We start from the raw sequence: 21,256 nt of genomic DNA, 5'->3' as shown, positions 1-21,256 counted from the left end.
GCTCTAACCCTGCTCATTTTTCGAAGTCCACTGAAAACGTGGCGGCTAGCAATGCCGATGGATGGACGGCAGTGGCTGCACCACGACACCATGTAACATTCGACTACGGCTGGAGGTTTCGTTTCGGCCATGCACCCGATGGAGCACCGGGGCCCGGCGACACCACGTTCACGGATATTTCTGGGTATGGCTGCTCGAACATGGAGCATAACCCGAACAGGTTCACTCCCTATGACTGCATGGTGGGATGCGCTTACAACCCGGAGTGTATGGTTTGGCAACAAGATAACTCAGGCCGCAGGTGCTATCATGGACAGGCCAATGCCGAGTGCTCCAAGTCAACCAAGCCGCAGATCGATAACGGCGGACAGCGCAAGAGTGCTCCACCTCTTCGCACGGAGTACAAATTTGCCGCAAAGAACTTCACCGATTCTGACTGGAGAGTTGTGGATGTGCCGCATGACTTCGTGGTGGAAGGCGACTTCGTCCAGACCCCAGATTCCCACCACGGCTACCTATTGAGGAATGTGTCCTGGTATCGCAAATCATTCCATATTCCGCAGGACTGGCAGGGTTCGTACATAGAGATCTACTTTGAAGGTGTGTTCCACGTAGCTCAGATCTGGGTGAATGGTCAGTATGTACAGACACACACATGTGGATATACAGGGTTCACAGTACGACTAGACAACATCACCAGCTTAGAGTATGGCACTGCTGCTGTCAATGTCATTGCTGTGCGTGTGGATGCATCATTCGGTAGTGGTCATTGGTACGAGGGTGGAGGAATCTATCGCAAAACATATCTCGTTGCCACTGGTCACACACACTTTGTACATAGTGGAGTATTTGTGTCACCAGAAATTGACCTGCAATCCAGAACAGCTCATGCATCTGTAGAAGTGGAGACATTCTCCAGTGCAAGTCAGTTACTAACAGTCTCATTCACTCTCTATGACCCTAGTGGTGGAGTAATGTCCACAAACACCACCAGTCATATCTCTATCCAACCTGGGACACCACATATTGTTTCCATGACACTGTCCGTTACCAAAGTAACACCATGGTCTATACAACAACCGTCATTGTACACTGTGAGAGCAGAGTTAGTGAACTCAAGTGATGAAAGTGTAGTCGACAGCCGGAACTTGACAGTTGGATTTCGTCAAACTAGCTGGAGTGGTGCGTCGGGATTTGCTCTGAATGGCAAAGCTCTGAAGTTCCATGGCTTCTCACATCACAACAGCTTCACAGGTGTTGGCACGGCTATACCGGATCGTGTACACCTTTTCCGTGTGCAAGCATCCAAAGCAGTTGGCGGTAGCTTCTGGAGAATGTCGCACAATCCATATCTGCCCGTTCTGTATGAGTTCCTGGATGCTGTTGGTGTACTGGTGTGGGACGAAAACAGAGACTACGGCATGGAGTATGTTGGAGCCATGCATGACATGGTCAAGTCACATCGCAGTCATCCAAGCATTGTTGTGTGGAGTTACTGCAATGAATACGAGTGCGGGCAAGTCACCAACCAAACCGGCCTGTCATTCCGTGCCGCTGCTAAAGCATTGGATCCGCAGCGACCGACGGCCGCAAACGGCGGAACCGACGGTCTTGATGTGCAGGGAATGTCACATGCACGGAACGAGTCGTTCATCAGCTTTCACAAGGGAAATCCTGACATGCCGCTTGTACTGTCAGAATGTTGCAGCTGCCAGACTCAGCGACTGCGCCGTGAAGAAACGACTACATGTATGCATGACCAAAACTCACCAGGACTTCTTCCATACGTTGCTGGTAGCTTGGGTGTGTGGACACTGTTCGATTATTATGGTGAGAGTGGTCATTGGCCTTCCGTGACGTCTTCTTTCGGCAACTTTGACCTTGCCGGTTTCCCCAAGCCTCATGCATACTGGTATGTCCTAAACTGGTTGGCTATGATACCCATGGATGATCCTGGTCGACCTCTATACCCCGCTGTGGACATGACACGCATACTGGAACTACCGAGTCAGATTGGTAATACAGTCGCGGTGTTCTCGTCGGGTGCATCGGTGGGGGTGTTTGTGAATGGCAAGTTGACCGACCGCAAGGAGAATACAAACACGGGTGAAGAGTTGACCCTGAAGGTCACAACAAGCACACCGGCTAGTTGTAACTACACACATAATCTCTCAGGAGTACAGTGCCACGGCCTGACTCGTGCTCCTAAAGCTCATTCGGCATCGGATTGTGAAGCGGCATGCTGCGCTGAGAAGGAGACGTGTAAAATATGGCAGTATGCTGCCAATGACACTGGCTGCTGGATTGGCGATGCCGCTCTCAGCACCTGTACACCAAATGATGTCTGGGTAGGGGCTGGGCTAGCGTCTGGCATTGCAAATGTCACAGCTGTAGGCATGGACGCAAGCGGCAAGGTTACATCCAGCCATGCTCTCATTGCGGCCAAGGAAGCTCATGCAGTGAAGTTGACACTCGATGCACCATCTCCGACAACAGGCACTGGTACCAAACTCGTTCTCGATGGACACGATGCCGCGATGGTGGGCGCCAGTGTTGTGGATGCAAACGGTGTTGTCGTCACCGACTCAATTGTCAACATCACGTTCAGCGTTGTCTCAGGTCCAGGCAGGCTCATAGGGGTTGGCAACGGAGATAACGAATGTCACCAAAATGCCAAGAGTGATCACGTGCCAGCGTATGGAGGTCATACGCGAAGCATATTCCAAGTCACAGTTGACTGCGTCAGCGAGAATCGTGATCTTGCCATTGCAATCGATGTAGACCAAGGACCAACAAAAGTGGTCGATGCCTGTTCTAATATGGAGCCTATCGTGGTCAAGGCAAGCAGCGATAGGTTAGTCGCAGCCACATTAACTATTCCAGTGTCAGGCTCCATCGAGGACCTTCCCGTGAAAGTTGCACGCCAAGCCAGCACTCAATCTCTAGAGGCGTATTCCTATCTGGAATCCTTTGTGGGATAACTAACTCAGCGTGCTATTTATCAAGGTAAATACTGACCTGCACTGGTACAGCCAGTCTTCGGCAGTATAACACGCAAATGGCTGCCATGGTTCAGCCTTCTTCTATTCCCAAATTGTGTTTCCTTTTTCCTAGTGGATCCTCTTTCTTGGTGCTCCTTTTCTGAAGTACCGTTAGCTGAGGAATCATACCCTGAATACTGATTTTTTCAAACAGCCTTTACTAAGTGCTGCACGCACTGTTTATTTTGCCATTGTACCAGTACCAGAACATTCCTCCAATATTCTGTGCCCTAGCAGAACTCTTTCCGCTGTTTCGTTTGCAAGGGCAGTGTGTCCGTTGGAAACTTACACATTTGCTCTGAAGTAGTTGACTGTTGGTATTGGGATCTGGTTGTCTCTGCTTGTATTGTATAAATCTCTCCCACCAAGGAAACTATGCATTCAGTTTTGGTGCTACCTTTTCGAAAACAGGGAGGCACAGTGAATTGGTCAAAGACCATGACTGAGATACGCGAGGTACATGGTTCAAGCCCTGCCTGGGAGCGGGTTTTTCCAGCCGTGCTGCTGCCCACAGTCAACTGGAAACTTGTGGCAAGGCACAAGGGGTACATGGATGCGGCTAATGGGGTTTACGACACTTGTGCCAGTGGTTGTGAAACTTATCTTTTCGCCCACACCGTTAGGCGTTGCATCTGCCACTGGGTTTACCGGGTGTTAGCGGTCGTCGTGACTCGCGAGTACCCTGTGGGAACGGATGCGATAGCATACTTTTGACTTGAAAAATTACTTTGAAAACACGGATCACTATGGCCTACTACCGCCACCAGGGCATCAACAGCAGCATCAGTGGAAGGTTTATACCTGGTGGGCGTTAGAGGAGAGGAGAAACCGATACGAAAGGTTTGCAATGATAATATTTAAGAATACACTACTCTGAATAGACTTTGAAATTGAAAAAAACGCCTCCTGCTCCAACTGTTGACTGTCTATGCTTCTTTTGGCCACCTCCTCCACGGTGGATTGACGAGCTTGAAGTCCCGGTTTAGAGAAGACAGGGTCTCCATTTCAGATCTGCAAATGAGCACACAACAATCATGTAAAACAGGCAGCTCGTACCAATCATGAGTAGACACTAGACCGTAGACGTGTTGAAGCTATCATCAGTGTGAAGGTTAGACATGCAAAGAGCAGATACATGACAAACATGTCAGGGTAGATTACTTACGAGGTCAGTTCGAAATCGAAGATGCCAGCGTTCTCTTGAAGTCTCTCACGTCGCAGCGAGCGGATCAGCACTGAACAGCCACGCTGCACACCCCAGCGCAGCAGAACCTGTGCAGCAGTCTTGCCGTGGCTCTTGCCAATGGATAGGACCTGGAAGAGAACACAATCCATGTGTTGGTGTAAGGAAACGATGACCTGGGACTAGGCCCACGAATTCTCATGGCTTTGTTTCCTGTATTTTCGGTGTCTTTGTTGTCCTGAACGGCACAAGCGAAGTCTGCAAACCCGCTTACATTGCGAAGGTGCTAATAGTAAAACGTAATCATGAAAATTAATAATATAGGCCCTGTCGTGACATGGAACTGATCTGAAATGATGTGTGTTAGCAAGTTGATGCAGGACATGGCTGTAAAATGGTAGCCAATGAAACCGTCGGGTACAGCGCTGCAATTATTCACACAACTGCAGACGGCACTTGTGTACAAGGCTGTACGGTGCAGTGTGCCGGGTTCATTCCGAAGGTCAATTCCATAATTCTTTGGCTAATACCGTAAATCGATGGCAAGTGCTGATCATTTTTGTTGAATAGAGTTTCCATTGCTTGCTGGTACATGTGCCCGACAATAAAGGGAACTGTACCTCAACTTGTACTATTTGCACTGACCTTCTCATTTTGCATCAATGGTTCCAGTTTGACTCCGGCTCGGCGAGGATTGCTGCAAACACAAGTGAGAATCATGCCATAACAGAACAGTTCCCACATGAGACCAGGTGTAGAACCGTAGTTATGGAGTATGATTTTAGAGTGGAATCAGGGCCCTGGCAATAGTGCCGATTTACATGGAAATATGCTAGGTGAATCCAGGAGGAATGTCACCACGCTGTTCACTGGTTGATATCCAAGTTTCAATGACATGTCAACATGCAGCAAATTCAGTCTACTGTGAAGTGACAGCAACTACGCTTGCTAGTACCACACCAGTACTACGAACAGTCAGGGTACGGCCGCGATGATGTCCAAATGAGATCAGATTCACCGCCAATCAAATCTACCAAGCCTTTTTACATACCTGCCAACCTTTGCAAACCTGAGATCAGGACAATGAGATACCTACACATAGGTGTGGAAATGTGTACAGATGTAGCTGCGAGGCATGCGGCTAATGCACTTTTGGGTGCCTATTACCACCCTCGATATTGGGACGGTCCCGTTTTACCACCCTCGATATCGGGACGGTCCCGTTTTGCCACCCTCGATATCGGTACGGTCCCGTTTTACCACCCTCGATATCGGGACGGTCCCGTTTTACCACCCTCGATATCGGGACGGTCCGGGCCAAATCGGGATGGTTGGTAGGTATGCTGTTATTCTGCAAATTTATAGACGTGTCTGATGTGATATTTATAGACGTGTCTGATTTAGCGACTGAACTTTCCACCACCTCAAATGACTTTGAACAGGACTCTACTGGTAAGTAAGTTCTGTTTAGCAAAGCCTAGCTTGGTGTAACATCATTTCTATATTGTCTGTTTAGCAAAGCCTAGCTCGGTGTAACATCCTTGCTGCACTTACTCGGGGTCAACTTCATTGAGGAAGTATGGGTTAGCGAGTGATGTGTACCCGGTAACCACAATGCTCTCCTTAGCACAGTACTCGACCAGAGCAGGGCTGGAATTGTACGGATGTAGTTCAACCTACATGCACAGACGAGGCAAGGTAACAACCTTGCAGCCATCAGTTCACAATGTATAGCGCACACAGATAGCTAGTGTCACTGGTATTACAATGGTTACAGCGAAACGCCTCGAGCGCTTTCTGACATATCTACACAAGAGCATAACACAACTGATCCTAAACGAATACATGCAATTTTGCAGCGAGATCTCAAGGCCCTAAATCCTCCCTACGGCACTGATTGCCACATTACCTGGTTGACAGCGGGTCGAATCCGTGCATACGTGAGCAGGTCCTGGATCTCGGACACAGCAAAGTTGCTGATGCCAATGGAGCGGGCAAGACCTTTGTCGACCACCGTCTAAACGAAAGGAAACAATAGCATGGGTCCAAATAGAAAGAAATTTAAGCTAGGTCTTCCAGTATGACACCTCCAACATAAAGTGAGCTGACAAAATGTGCTACCAAGAGTTGGATGTTTGCATATAAAGTGAAGCACAGTGAGGAATACCTATATGCTATATGCTATAGCACAAGCAACCCGATGGAAACACCTCTAATATTACATCTGATGAAAGATATTCACACCCACTAGTTTGATCAGATGCTCATACATGTCCACGTGCCCAGCTCGTCCAGCAATCATCAGAGATTCACTCACGCTTACACACAAACACGTACCTATGACGCACAGTTGCTTGCGCTTACCTCCATACCGGCCCAGGTTTCCTTTACGGTGACTTGGGCGTACGGCGAGTCGCCACCTGTCTCATCAAAAATCATACAGTTAACCGCCATCACCTCTTCGCTGGTTTCCGCTGGGAAAGCTTCAGGAAAGTGTACAAGGTAGAGATCCAGGTACTGCATTGTACAAGGACACACAGTCAATCGTGAACATCCTAAATGAGTGAACATAGAAACTGACAATAAAAAGTAAAACAAGCATGTTTTCAAGACCTCTATTTTCATCATGAATGATGGCTATTAGGAGAACTCCTCAAGTACGTTTCAAGACAGCACTACGCTTCACCAGTTTGTCCGCAGTCAGCGATCGCACAAAGTAAAACCTGGCATCCCTGACATTGCAAGCCCTGATGGGCTGCTGGTGTCCGACAGCTTCCAAAAAGCAACCATCCTCAACAAGCAGTTTACCTCTGTCGCGGTGCCTGATGACCCACGTTTAGTAATACCCCCTCTCCAATATGACACTCAACTTACTCGCCAATTCACCCGCGTTCATATCACTACAGCAGATGTTCGTAAAGCCATCTCAAACCTGAAATCTGGGAAAGCGCCAGGGCTAGACGGTATCACGAACAATATGATAAAGAAGCTAGCTCCTGCGATTTCTTTTCCACTTAGCCGCCTATTTAACCTCTCCTTTACCACAGGCAAGTTCCCTTCTGACTGGAAACTGGCTAAAATTGTGCCTATTTACAAGTGCAAAGGCAGCAAATCTCAAGCTAGTAACTATCGCCCAATTTCCCTCCTGTCCTGTATTTCCAAACTTTGCGAACGGCTCTTCTTCAATCAATTGTATAATCATATTTCTCCTGCTCTGGATCCCGCGCAATCTGGGTTTCGTTGTGGTGACTCGACCGCTCTACAGCTCACCAAGCTGATCCAAAACATTGCCGACCATCGTCATATGGGGCGGAAAGTTGCCATGTGCTTTTTCGACCTCGAGAAAGCTTTCGACACCGTGTGGCACCGTGCATTACTTGCTAAACTTTCCAAAGTTTTCGGTGTGTGTGACTCAGCGCTGGAGTGGATTACAGACTACCTATCCGACAGAACGCAAGTTGTCTTTGTAGGTGGAACTCTCTCAGATGCTTCACCTGTTCTGTCCGGAGTGCCCCAGGGATCCATCCTAGGGCCCCTCCTTTTCCTAGTGTATATAAATGATCTTCCCAGTCATGTTGAAGGTGTGTCCTTATTTGCTGACGATACTGCACTGCTCCGGTTCAATGAGTGTCTAGACAGGCTGCGAGACAGTCTCCAGCGCGGTATCAACGAAGTCCATCAGTGGATGACTACCTGGAGACTAAGACCTAATATCGCCAAGACTGAGATATTATTCCTGCCGAACTCAGAGCCAACCTATGCATTCACTCTTCCCGGATCCCTCACAGACCTCAAAGTGGTAAAACAACACAAACATCTTGGTTTGGTCATTGACTCAGACTTATCGTTTAGTAGACATGTCGACTATATCTGTAGCAAAGTCAGTAAAGCTGTTGGCTACCTCGTGTCTCACTGCTCCCACCTACCGCTTGAATGCATTCGCCTTTTTTATCATTGCTATCTCCCCATTTTTCTCTATTGCTCAACCGCCTGGTCATCCCTACTTAGTAAATCGTTAATGAGTACCCTGGACGTCCACAATAAGAGGATACTCAAAGTCCTTTTCCGCAAACCATCATACTTTCCTTCTGCCGAGCTGTATGATATGTTTAACACCTTCCCTATCTCTAGTCAAGCGGATCGAAAACTGTGTATTGTTGTTCATTCTATTCGTCTTGACAAAGCCCCGCCACACTTGCGTAAATATAACTGGTTTCTTCCCACTCGTCCTACGCGCAATCCCTGCACTTTACCTAAAGCCCGAACCTCAGCTTATACCAGATCTCCGTTTTTTGCTGCCTATTCTCTCTGGCTGGCCCTGCCTCTATCAGTAAAATCGTCTTGTACGCTAAAGGATTTCAAGGCCAACATGAAGCTCGTGTTCTAATAACTGCTAGTTCTTCATCCACATTTGTTTCTCTTTGCCTCCAGTAATGTGTAATATTTATTTATTTTTGCTTTGTTTTTGTTTACTGCCATGGCTGGCTACCGCCCCCCTCCCTCCATATTGGCCTATATTCTCTGGCCACGGGAAGGTGAAATAAATAAATAAATAAATAAAGTAAGACACAATGCAGAGTACTACCAAGTATGTATGAAAACAGCCGTTGAAAGAGTTCAGAGTGCATACCATCGAGGCACTGTTTGAACGAGGGAGCCCATATGCCCTATCCGAGATCCACTCGGCTCAACTCTGGCGCACTCACCTCGAGTTGAAGATCGGCCAGTGTGCGGCAACAGGACTCCTCTGCCTTGTCATGGCGCGTGCACCAGAGCTTGCTGGTAATGAAGAAGTCCTCACGCTTGTAGCCCTTTTCCCAGAGCTGCTGGAATGCTTTTCCAATCGCCCTCTGCATATCCAAATGCACAAGTTACATATCAAATATTGACCTCGTACCCAGGTCAATATTAATAGGAAAAAAAACCCTCGTAAAAGATCTCGTGTTCACCTCCGTCTTTTACCCGGATCCTACAACAAACAAGCTTGTAACTTTCACTGCTGTTGTTCTTGGTGTTATTTCTCTAACTTAGATTTTCTATAATAGCTCAACTTTGTTTCAGTGTCCTTTAGTACAACGACGATTCCTGATGAGTGTTGTACGAAAACTTGTTTGAATCCTTATTTTTTCTCTACACTAATGAATAAAGTATACACAAACGTCGATTCAGCTTGTCTTATTGATTGCGGTTATCAAATTATTGTCTCCTCGCCGTTTGTTTAAGCATGTGTTCATTTCCTAAAAAGGAGTCAAATATAAGCAGTCAATAACCTTAAGGAGCAATAGAGAATGACACTAGAATCACCAAAGAATTTGATCCTCACCTGGTTTTGGTAGCGCTCCGCACAGTCGAAATGCCTGTATCCAACTTCTGCGGCCTCCAACAGCTGCAAACCACCAGTTTCAAAGTATGCACACAAATTTGGTAAGTACTAAAAGCAGATATCATCATGGAGGTGACTAAAATCAAGGTTAGCCTTAGCACTGACCACTTGTATTGTACACATGCTTGCACGCATACACACATACTCAGGCACACACACATGCGCACGCGCACACATACACACACACACACACACACAAGCACACAAGCACACACAGTCACATACACACGCACACACACACACACACACACACACACACACCACGTACTACACCTACATACACACATGTTAAAGGGAAACTGAACGCCAAAAATAAGTATGGCTTATCCGAAGGAGAATTGGGCACTGATTCCGATGAGCTATGTCTCGAGCCGATCAGAGAAGAGGAACCGTGTCAAATTTCATAAATAACACCTTCCATATTTGGAAAATGGGCTTGATGACGTGCGTACTGCTTAGCTGTCACCATGCTGTGCATGCTCAGCAGTGTAATTGAATGGAAGAAAACAATTACTTTGGTGTTTTGCAGCTCTATTTCGTTCCCTGACGGTACCCAAATCTAGATGTAGGAATCTGTTGAGCAGGAGAGTGACACATGTCTTCCCGAAGGCTGTCCAGCCTGCAGTGGTGATGAAGAAGACACGAATATCACCCCAAGATCGATTGTAGCGAATTGGAAAACTCATGGTGAATTTGCTTCCACTCCAAGGCAATGTCGAGGTATGAAGGGTGCTTGTACTGCCTTCCAAAGTGCAGCGGAGATGAACATGGCTTTGCATAGCTGTTGCTCTACGCCAACTTACCTACTCTTGCTGGTTCCGTAGTGGCATATTGCAAATTTCGTGGACGAACAATTCGAGTCACTAGTGGCTAGTGAGCACCACTAACAGGTGAGATTTTTCAATTTGACAAAAATTGTTTTTGTTTGAGAACTGACGGTACGCGGTGGCAGTCATTTGACTCAGTAGGTGTCTCTGCTGCTTCTTTCCCTTCATTGGTAGGGTGGTGCTTGATACTGATAGTACAAGTGCTTGAAGTAAAAATTAATAAAATAAATAGAACATGTGGAACATAAATCTAATCAAGCATCAGTACATGTATTGCGAATTTCAACTTCAAAGCACATGAAATCACAATGATCACAAAGTTTATGGAATCAGGAGGACTCCCTGTGTTCAACGAACACAATACACACATTCTATATTGCGCGCACACATGTACACATGTGCGTGCACCCCCACCCCATCCCATAGACACACGCATGCAACGCACACATCCATACACATGTGTGTGAACCCCCCCCCCCCCCCCACACACACACACACTCCTACCCATACACATATGCGTCTACCCCCACCCCCCACACACACGTGTGCACAGACGGATACACAAACACACACAAGATACTTGTAAGTGTACATGGTCTTCCTGGTGCAGATGCTGGGCCAGCACAATGGAAAATACCTCCATCAAGATGCTTGATCTAGTGTTGTGATAATGGCACTGTTTGTTTGTTTTTACAAAGATGTGTGGGAAGGATTACAATGCGTTATAATTCATAATATTATTGTTCTTTGCCTTGTACTGTGCAGACCAGAATGCTTCGCCATCAACTCCTGGCTTTCCATCGGCATGGTGTTCAGCTGCAGCGGCATCTGGTCCGGGGAGTACGTTGCTGGATGGCTGCACTGACACAGGATGGGTTTGCGTTGGCAATGCAATACGGCAGTCATCCCACATTATGAGCTACAAGTTTATGTAATTTATATTGTCGCTCGTCCAGCAACGTCAAGGCTCTGCATGTAAACACAGGAGAACACCATAATAATTATACTACTTAGGGGATAATAATTATAATTTTGGATTATCAATTTCTTGACATTTATGAGTTCCTGTCTAAACCATGTCGTGATATTGATTGCTATCTGCTCACAAAGTACCTCGTGTTGTAACAATACTCTGCTTAATCACTACCCTCTGCCAATTATTAGATTCGCACAATATTCACAACATATGCAACACAATGCTGTCTATTGACACTACTTCGAACTGAAACGCTCATTACTCGTCTCCCGTTTTCAACTCCCTCTACCTTACGAATACTCTACTTTACTGGTTTCGTTTCTTCCCTTTCCATTGCTGCCAGCTCCCAGTCTTTTTCAGTGCACAGCACCATATTGAAATTTTTGTGATTTGATGTACACATACTTTGAAATTGAAATTCGAATTACATGATCAGATTTTTGTTCCACGTGTTCTATTTATTTCGACTTCAAGCACAACCCTATCGATGAAGGGAAAGAAGCCGCAGAGAGACACCTACTGAGTCTAATGACTGCCACCGTCTGTTCTCAAACAAGAACAATTTTTGTCAAATTGAAAAATCTCACCTGTTAGTGTTGCTCACTAGCCACTAGTGACTCGAATTGTTCGTCCACGAAATTTGCAATATACCACTACGGTACCAGCAAGAGTAGGTAAGTTGGCGTAGAGCAACAGCTATGCAAAGCCATGTTCATCTCCGCTTCACTTTGGAAGGCAGTACAAGCACCCTTCATACCTCGACATTGCCTTGGAGTGGAAGCAAATTCACCATGAGTTTTCCAATTCGCTACAATCGATCTTGGGGTGATATTCGTGTCTTCTTCATCACCACTGCAGGCTGGACAGCCTTCGGGAAGACATGTGTCACTCTCCTGCTCAACAGATTCCTACATCTAGATTTGGGTACCGTCAGGGAACGAAATAGAGCTGCAAAACACCAAAGTAATTGTTTTCTTCCATTCAATTACACTGCTGAGCATGCACAGCATGGTGACAGCTAAGCAGTACGCACGTCATCAAGCCCATTTTCCAAATATGGAAGGTGTTATTTATGAAATTTGACACGGTTCCTCTTCTCTGATCGGCTCGAGACATAGCTCATCGGAATCAGTGCCCAATTCTCCTTCGGATAAGCCATACTTATTTTTGGCGTTCAGTTTCCCTTTAATGGTCTTACCGCTTTGCCTACAACATCAGCGTCCACCAGCCATGTGCCAAATCCCAGTGCAGGAACTTTGTGGCTATTTGCCAGTGTCAGAGTGGTTCCAACTGCTCCAGCGGCCATTTCTCACAACTAAAGAGCACAGCATTCGAAAGTAAAACACACTTCGACAAAGATATAATACGTACTCTGCGGCAGCGAAAATAATTGCGGACACCCAGTACGTGTACCTGCAAGGAATGAATGATAATTATTATTATCATTCATATTCATGATGAAATCAACTGGTACTCGACTCACCGTTAGGAAACGATATTCCTTTTTCTACAGGCAAACGTGCAACGGAGAGCGGCAACAAAACACTTCTACTCCGTCAGTGCGTCAGTTGTTGATATCGCACCAATACAAGGCCAGTTCGCTGACACCTCGGATTTAGTCTCCACGACTCCTGCTGCTCTGCTGTCCTGATGCGGAGATACCGGTATGTAGTACCTTATGCTCGCACGTGCCACTCTTATAAATCTCGGCATCAAAAATAGCGACGTAAACATTTTTCAGTTTGTAGCTATGCTAGCATGCTCGTTGTGTATCAAAGACTTAGTACATAATCATTGTACTAGAACTAAGACTCGTTAGCAGATCGAAATAATTTTTATGCAATGGTTATGTGGTCGAGGAGGAGTGGTCATTGTGATCATGGTAATGTCCGGACCATGGTGGATTTCTAATAAGTATTCGTGTGTGGTAGTGAACTCTGATACTAGGCCTGTGGGGATTGCCCTATTCAAAATTTAAATTTATACAAAAGAGAAAGGACCAAGGAACTCCAAGTTACGCTATACTGTCCACTAACACGGTAACACCACCAGCTCACCTTCCCCTCCTTATGTTATCATGGTTATTTCTAGAACTTAGATTACAACCTTCCAAGTTGGAAGGCTGTTGGAGTGCGCATCCAAGATACCGGTATGCTAGAGCTGTTACTTTGTGTTAGCCAGTTAGTTGTAGAACGTCAGTACCGTCGGTCAGTCTCCTGCAATTATGTTATCGCATGAGCTGATTGTTTAGTTACCGGTGGTGTTAGTGGACAGTATAGCGTAACTTGTAGTTCCTTGGTCCTTTCTCTTTTGTATAAATTAAACCTTGGCTCAGCCTCTCCATTCGAGTCCAAAACGAGAGAGCTTGGAAGCTCAGGGCCCTACGCTATGCTTTGTTACTTAGCTCATCGTGCATGTTGTGGGAACTGATGGAAATGTTTCCTGGGACGGCGCTGACTCTGCCGAGCACGTGCGTTCTGGAGTCGACGGGATCTCTCTGCCGACGTTTCCTGTGACCGGCGCTGACTCGCCCGTTCACGCCTATTTTGGAGACGACGGGATCTCTCTTCCAAAGTATGTTTTTGCTGACGCATCCTATCACCTATTCGGAAACTAACACCCATTCTAATTTCATATCCTCCTCGTCTCCCTATTTCTTTAAAGAAAGTCTCTCTATACATCAGGGAGTCGTACTGTATTGGCAGCTACCCTAACGGGTCACGTCGCCCACCACCCAAGCATGGGTATGATGAGGAACAGTGGCAACAGAAACAAAAAACAGCAAGCAGGGAGAGAAAGCAAGAGAAAGATGGCGATAGTAGTACATCTGGTGTGCGACGTATAGAAAAGAGAGATGACAAGAGATGCGCACAAAATAGGAAACAATAATTATTTTTGCAGTTCCGAAACAATCAACCAGGTGATGGAGTGTGGGCACCCGAAGTTCCACCTGGACTCCACTGGAAGAACATCCCACGCAGGGATATCAGCGATAGGCCAAGCGTTGAAAAACAGCCATGAGGACACATCGTCTAGAAGTCCACCGCGCTCGAACTGAAATTGCAGGTTCAAACAATTTCCCACGCGGCGTCAGGCAGCGTAACTCTTCTCCCTGCATCACCATCCATATCCAGCAACCGTCTCCACTCACAGCTCATGCCTCTGCCACCACTGTACTCCTCCGAGCTTCGCAGTTTGAAACCATTCGGGGGTCAGCTACACCACCGCGAATGGAGAGACGAGGACGACAACGGTCGTGACTGAAAAGACACTGCCTTGGCGACCGCGTCGCGGAAACCTCGCCCCAGCAAATTCAGAAATACGCCAGGGGCAACTCTGGTGGAACCAGAGCCACCCCCTTGGCAAGACTAGTAAGAGGAACGACTGAAAACTCAGATAAAACGGAGCTACAAAAAGTGCAACGGTCCCCTTCAAGCACAGTTGCAACACACAGGGAGTCGTATACATGTACATAATATTGTGGCCAGCTGTTTGTAGCCAGCTGTGTTTGATGGTACGGTACGGTACGGGACAGATACGGAAGCCAGCAAATGGCCAGCTGTGCGATACGGTACGGGACAGATACGGGATAGCGCCAGGCGTCACACAAACAAACAAACAAACAAACAAACAAACATACAAACAAACACCGAATTAAAGCTGTGTGGACCCTGGCTAGCGCCAGACGTTACTGAAGTACCAGCCAGACGTTACTGAAGTAACGTCTTCTGCATAGCTACGGGAAGGAGAGAGCTTGGAAGCTCAGGGCCATACGCTATGCTTTTATGCTTTTTTGCCTAGCTCATCGTACATGTTATAAGAACTGATGGAAATGTCTTTTTCCGTTGATTGGCCACATCACTGTATTGCAAAAACGCTTCAATCAATTTGAATATTATGAGTTAGGCAAAAGTATTGCAGAATTTATTGCGGATTGTTATTTCTCTAATAATCATCTACTTTTGGTTTGCTCCTTCTTTTCCTTTTTCTCCTTATACTGTAAATCAACAAATTTTGGCCGGTGAGAAATAGAAACCTCTCTAAAGATGCACGTTATTTCCGTCGTGACGCGCAATTTCACGTCAAATTTGAAATCGATCGGTATTTTTGCTCTCACATGCATCCATTGCTCGATCATGCATCATTTGCTTCTATGACAAACTTTGGCCTGCGATTTACTTTGGCCGGTTGGTACCAAGCGGCGAAATCAGCGAAATTAAATCGCCAGCGAAAATTAGTTGATTTTAACACAGTAATCCGATTTTATAATAGCAATAAAAAGAACAAATTCTGCAGTCATCGCCACACTACAACGAAGTCATGTAAGTTTACCAGAATTAATTTTCTTGTCACATTCATCAGTGGAAAGTCGTGACTGAAGAGTAACCATGCTGAACAATGATTAAATATACATTCAATGATGTGTTACGAGAACAAAATACAGTGCCAAAATAGAAAGAGGGAAGGTGAGACAATAGCAGTGAAGTGAGAGCTAAGTGCAACGGTGGGTGAAAAACTAATAATTATAACGCTAAAACTGTGTAGTGAGACAAACAATCATGCTGTGCACCTACGAAAACAATTTTAACGCAACTACATGTTTCTTCTGCTTACAAAGATCAGGCTTATGCAAACGAATACAAACAGCCTCAAGTACTTTCAACTGACTAGCATACCGTGCACGACAAAGAACAGAAAAACTAAAATCATCATACACCTGCAGACACTTAGGGTGAGACAACAAGTGAAGAAAAACGGCAGACTTCTTACGATCACAATCACCATCTGATTCCTCGTCTCCAACAACCGCAATCTCGTCCTCCGTTTCATCTCCCAACTCGTCCTCAGTGTCGTCCTCCGTGTCATTCTCCTCATCAACACTGATCGGTCCCAGGCTCGTTTGACGTTGTTTAACCTCTGTTCGTTGACTCCTCCTTTGATCTTGATGGCAACTTGTTACCATTGTTGTTGTTGTTGTTGTTATTGTTGTTAAATCTTGTGTTCCCAGTGTCCTCGCCGGTGCTTGATCTCCAGTACTGTAATAATTCATTGAATAATTAGCCGTTGATCGTCTAGGTCTTTGAATGTTGATTGTGTTACTTTCTTTGTTGAATTCCGTTCCCTTCAGCCTTCTTTCTCGTTGTTCACAATCAGTGCTTGCCTCATCCATATATGCACGTGCCACCGACACCACAGACTCAGCCCCAGCACCGCCGATGATAGATGTAGGTGGCGGTTCTGGGGGAGGCAACGGCAAAGACGGCGATGAGGGCATTACCTCATCACAGCGTCCACTTTGGTCTTGAGCTGAATGTTGTTGTGGTGTGTTATCTTGTGTTGTTATGGTGCATTGTGTTGTGGTGACAATATGCCCATTACCCGACTCCAAGGCTCTCGATACGGGTAATGGAGGCACTATTGCCGATGACGGAAATTGTGCTAACGATGGCTGTGGCCGAGGGTTCTTCAGTGGCCTGCCGCGTTTTGGTCGCAGTGCCCGTGCCGAGCCAGTCAGCATATGCAGTGGGACGTGCTGCTGAGATTTAACAACAATAACAACAACAACAACAACAATGGTAACAAGTTGCCATCAAGATCAAAGGAGGAGTCAACGAACAGAGGTTAAACAACGTCAAACGAGCCTGGGACCGATCAGTGTTGATGAGGAGAATGACACGGAGGACGACACTGAGGACGAGTTGGGAGATGAAACGGAGGACGAGATTGCGGTTGTTGGAGACGAGGAATCAGATGGTGATTGTGATCGTAAGAAGTCTGCCGTTTTTCTTCACTTGTTGTCTCACCCTAAGTGTCTGCAGGTGTATGATGATTTTAGTTTTTCTGTTCTTTGTCGTGCACGGTATGCTAGTCAGTTGAAAGTACTTGAGGCTGTTTGTATTCGTTTGCATAAGCCTGATCTTTGTAAGCAGAAGAAACATGTAGTTGCGTTAAAATTGTTTTCGTAGGTGCACAGCATGATTGTTTGTCTCACTACACAGTTTTAGCGTTATAATTATTAGTTTTTCACCCACCGTTGCACTTAGCTCTCACTTCACTGCTATTGTCTCACCTTCCCTCTTTCTATTTTGGCACTGTATTTTGTTCTCGTAACACATCATTGAATGTATATTTAATCATTGTTCAGCATGGTTACTCTTCAGTCACGACTTTCCACTGATGAATGTGACAAGAAAATTAATTCTGGTAAACTTACATGACTTCGTTGTAGTGTGGCGATGACTGCAGAATTTGTTCTTTTTATTGCTATTATAAAATTGTTGTCTCCACGTCGATTATTTGCATAATCCGATTTTCTGGCCTTTTTGTAGTAATACATGTACATTGACCTGTTGAGCCAATCACGCCGCCGAATGCATGGTTGCCTGTGGAGCACATTACATAACTTTACAGTCTCCTAAAATACGTATCCTGTCCGACGGCAAAAGAGGCTGCAGATTTAGTTTTTCTGCGCATCGACGGGATGTCTGCGACGCGAAAGTTCAGCTCGCGTAATTTGGCTCGCACGTCGAAAAATCAACGCGAGTGACCTGCTGCTCACGTCGAAATTTGGACATTACATAACTTTACAGTCTCCTAAAATACGTATCCTGTCCGACGGCAAAAGAGGCTGCAGATTTAGTTTTTCTGCGCGTCGACGGGATGTCTCTCCTGACGTTTACTGGGACCGGCGATGACTCTGCCGATCACGGGCGTTCTGGACTCGACGGGATGTCTGTCCTGACGTTTCCTGGGACCGGCTTAGACTCTGCCGATCACGGGCGTTCTGGACTCAACGGGATGTCTGTCCTGACGTTGCCTGGGACCGGCGGACTCTGCCGATCACGGGCGTTCTGGAGTCGACGGGATCTCTCTTCCGACGTTTCCTGTGACCGGCACTGAATCGCTCGTTCACGCTTATTTTGGAGACGACGGGATCTCTCTTCCAAAGTATGTTTATGCTGACGCATCCTATCACCTTATCGGCGTCTATTCTAATTTAATTTCCTCCTCGTCTCCCTATTTCTTTCCAAATCCCACTCTACATCAGGGAGTCGTATGCATAATACGACGAATATTGGTACGGTACGGGACAGATACAGGAGCCCGCAAATATTGTGGACAGCTGTTATGTACAATCCTGTAGAGCCTTTGTAGTCACAGATACGGGACAGATACGGGACAGATACGGGATAGCGCCAGGCGTGACACAAACAAACAAACACACAAACAAACAAATACCAAATTAAAGCTGTGTGGACCCTGGCTAGCGCCAGACGTTACTGAAGTAACGTCTTCTGCATAGCTACGGGAATAATAATAATTCTGTGGGAGTGTCATGCTGCTCATGCACACATGTGTTAGAGAATAATGGTGTACTAGCTGTGCTAGTACTTGTTAGCAACAATCCGAACTAGCGCACACACTGCACTGCATTGCTTTGTACTGCATTCAAGACTGACGTCATGCGCTTTGTTTTGCTGCGTAATCACAAATGGCACCAGCCCATTTTTGCGGAAAAGAAAAAACAAATCTTGCTTGCCCTGTTGTGCTCTTCCACCATACAACGGATCGTGCTTCAGCAGTGTTTCTTTTAAGATGCCTCTTTGTTGACTTGTTTGTGTGAGGGATGGGGCTAACTGGTATCAGTGATATTATTACTACATGTACTATGCACATGATTAATGTGTGACCTTGGGATCTAAACTGGCGCATGCACGAGTGCCGAACCGCAAGTCAAGGTGAAATCTTGGCTTGTTGAGAGGCAATTTCAGAGCCTTGCAATTGTCACTGGGCACTGGCAGTATTACCTGATGAAGGCTGATTCACTCGCATCTTCTGCTACATGTACTGTGTCAGTGTGCGAAAGAACTTTGAAGAAGACGAGTTTGAGCATACAATACTGTATTGCCATGATTTCTACCCTGCTTTTCATTGAAAACACTGTCTGCATGACCTCCGAACCCTTTACCATGCAGACCACCAGCACTGATCAGATGCATTGTACACAGTTGTCGTGATATCGATAGCCTACATACAGGTACTACTGTAGAACTGTGGTATAATCGTGTACACTGGTAGTAATGCTCCTACCTCCGAGAGGATGCCAAATTATGCTCCAAATTTTCAACCACCAAATTATGCCAATAATTATGCCGGCATAATCCGCCGGTGCCTAACTGGCACTCGGGGACCGTCAGGATGATACTAAACTGCTTCACAAAATACCCGCTTTCAATTTAGAATAGCGCCTTCGACTGATACAACTACCATTGTCAACATGACTTATCACCGTTGGATCTTCATAAGATCGTGATGCAGGACAATAGAAGTATAGTCCCCCCCCCCCCCCCGAATACAGCATTGTTCACAATCTGTTCCTTGGCCTGGGAGTGAGGTCTTGCTGCATACAGTTTAGTATGTTAGTACTGGTTGTTACACGTATGCCTAGTCGTAGTAGTGCTCTCCACAGTCCTCTACGGGAGAGGAACACGATGAAGATTATAATTAGGGTGGTCTATAACTCCTTGATTCGAAAAAGCAAGTGTTTTATTGAAACAGCTGTTTGCAGGATTGCTCCATTACATACTCGTACTCGCACAGTTGAGGTCCAGGCACACATTACTTGCGTAAGTATAGTAGAGCACCGGCTGATGGTTGTTTGATGTTTCCATTTTCGTGCCGCATTTGTATTGAGTCTAGGTGCGACGCCGTTAGCCTAATACGACCATCCCCGCTTCCACAGACTCAGGTCAAGAGCAGGGAGGTTTATACGGCTCTCTGGTCCAAATCTAGAGAAGAGGTATGACTGCAAAGGCGACCGCACACAGCAAGTAGGGTGCGCTCGTAAGTAGTTAGTTGTAGGGTGAAAACCAGGGAGTCGAAGTAAAAGCTTTTATAACTCCCTGGTAGATCTACATGGTGCAAACGATGTTATCGGATCATCGATCATCAAGCATCTCAGAAACTCGGTAGATCTACAGTAGTACAGACTACATGCACCACACTATGTGGTATACCGTAGCCATGCCGATACCAGCTTTGACGTCCCGCCTGAACTAGACTGGAGTGACTACATTCCGTCATAATATCAGGGAGTCGTATAGTCTATACGACTCCCTGATAATACTGTAGTCTAGACCGTGTAGTGCGTGATCTGACCTAAATTTTGTGCGCTGTGAACTTTGAACTCCTCACATGTTCGGGTCGGCAGCTCATGCCATGGCTCTCTCTGGTCCTGCGTTTTATCGCCAATATATCGGCATCCTGTCAGCTTCGTTGAGTCGTGCTTGTCAAACAGACCTACACTATACTATAGTATAGTATAGCCCGGGTATAGTATAGCCCGGGTATAGTATGCTACGGCATGGGTGAGGCTACGCCACCTGCATACGTCAGTGCGTCTGATGTTTGCTTCTGAACACGAAACTCACTATGAGAGCCGCGATGTCAATTGTGACGCCAAACAAGGGGATTTTCACAGCTCATCAAATCAAACATGGGAAAGCTAACCAATGACTTGTGTGGCGGGCATTCATCGGGCAATTGTTTCCCGTCGGAGATGGAATCAACCGGAAGTCGAACTGTTGAATTGCATGAAGCGCTCTTTTTTTTGTAAGTATACTGTACGTGAGATTCCTAAGCCGAGCCTTTACCCGTAGATCTACTGAGAACGTCTTGTACTAGTAGTACAGTATGCATGGTATGGGGGAGCTAGGCGAATTGTGTGTAAATACGCTTGTAGTTGTATATACATGATGTCATGTACGTGTAACATAATGCCGCATAGTTATAGGAGTCATTCTCTCTACTTTTCCGCTTTCGGTTTCACACACTCAGTCCAGTCAG

At 46.2% G+C, this 21,256-nt stretch overlaps 1 protein-coding gene and 1 long non-coding RNA gene across 3 annotated transcripts in view; one reads left to right on the top strand and one right to left on the bottom strand.

The window, feature by feature from the left end:
• Positions 1-11,842, top strand: part of LOC135814335 (uncharacterized) — a 167,749-nt gene extending 155,907 nt beyond the window's left edge. Inside the window, exons 1-2 of one of the 2 annotated variants that reach the window (XR_010553172.1) lie at positions 10,334-10,497; positions 11,200-11,842. This is a non-coding gene — a long non-coding RNA (uncharacterized LOC135814335). Of the gene's footprint in view, positions 1-10,333; positions 10,498-11,199 lie in introns of those variants that run through there. The other variant, XR_010553173.1, reaches the window with a different exon arrangement.
• Positions 3,737-13,047, bottom strand: LOC135814334 (aldose reductase A-like). Its single transcript, XM_065327441.1, has 10 exons — positions 12,894-13,047; positions 12,609-12,725; positions 9,548-9,610; positions 8,931-9,074; positions 6,589-6,741; positions 6,134-6,241; positions 5,779-5,900; positions 4,870-4,921; positions 4,207-4,355; positions 3,737-4,052 (listed from the first exon to the last, which is right to left on the bottom strand). The coding sequence occupies exons 2-10, from the start codon at positions 12,714-12,716 to the stop codon at positions 3,968-3,970; spliced, it is 984 nt and encodes a 327-aa protein (XP_065183513.1). The 5' UTR covers positions 12,717-12,725; positions 12,894-13,047; the 3' UTR covers positions 3,737-3,967.
• Between the last annotated feature and the right edge of the window lie 8,209 nt (positions 13,048-21,256).

This window comes from Sycon ciliatum, chromosome 4 (genome assembly GCF_964019385.1).
Source record: "Sycon ciliatum chromosome 4, ocSycCili1.1, whole genome shotgun sequence".
NCBI lineage: Eukaryota > Metazoa > Porifera > Calcarea > Leucosolenida > Sycettidae > Sycon > Sycon ciliatum.
The sequence above is the reverse complement of the archived record's forward strand: the minus strand, read 5'-3'. Positions and strand labels throughout refer to the sequence as shown.

Bases quoted from the DNA above. Each gene is read 5' to 3' on its own strand.
- LOC135814334 (XM_065327441.1), bottom strand. From the start codon at position 12,716: ATGGCCGCTGGAGCAGTTGGAACCACTCTGACACTGGCAAATAGCCAC. The intron at 9,611-12,608 runs GTAAGACCATTA...GGTGGTTTGCAG, and splicing joins CTGATGTTGTAGGCAAAGCG to CTGTTGGAGGCCGCAGAAGT. The intron at 6,242-6,588 runs GTAAGCGCAAGC...CCTTTCGTTTAG, and splicing joins AAACCTGGGCCGGTATGGAG to ACGGTGGTCGACAAAGGTCT.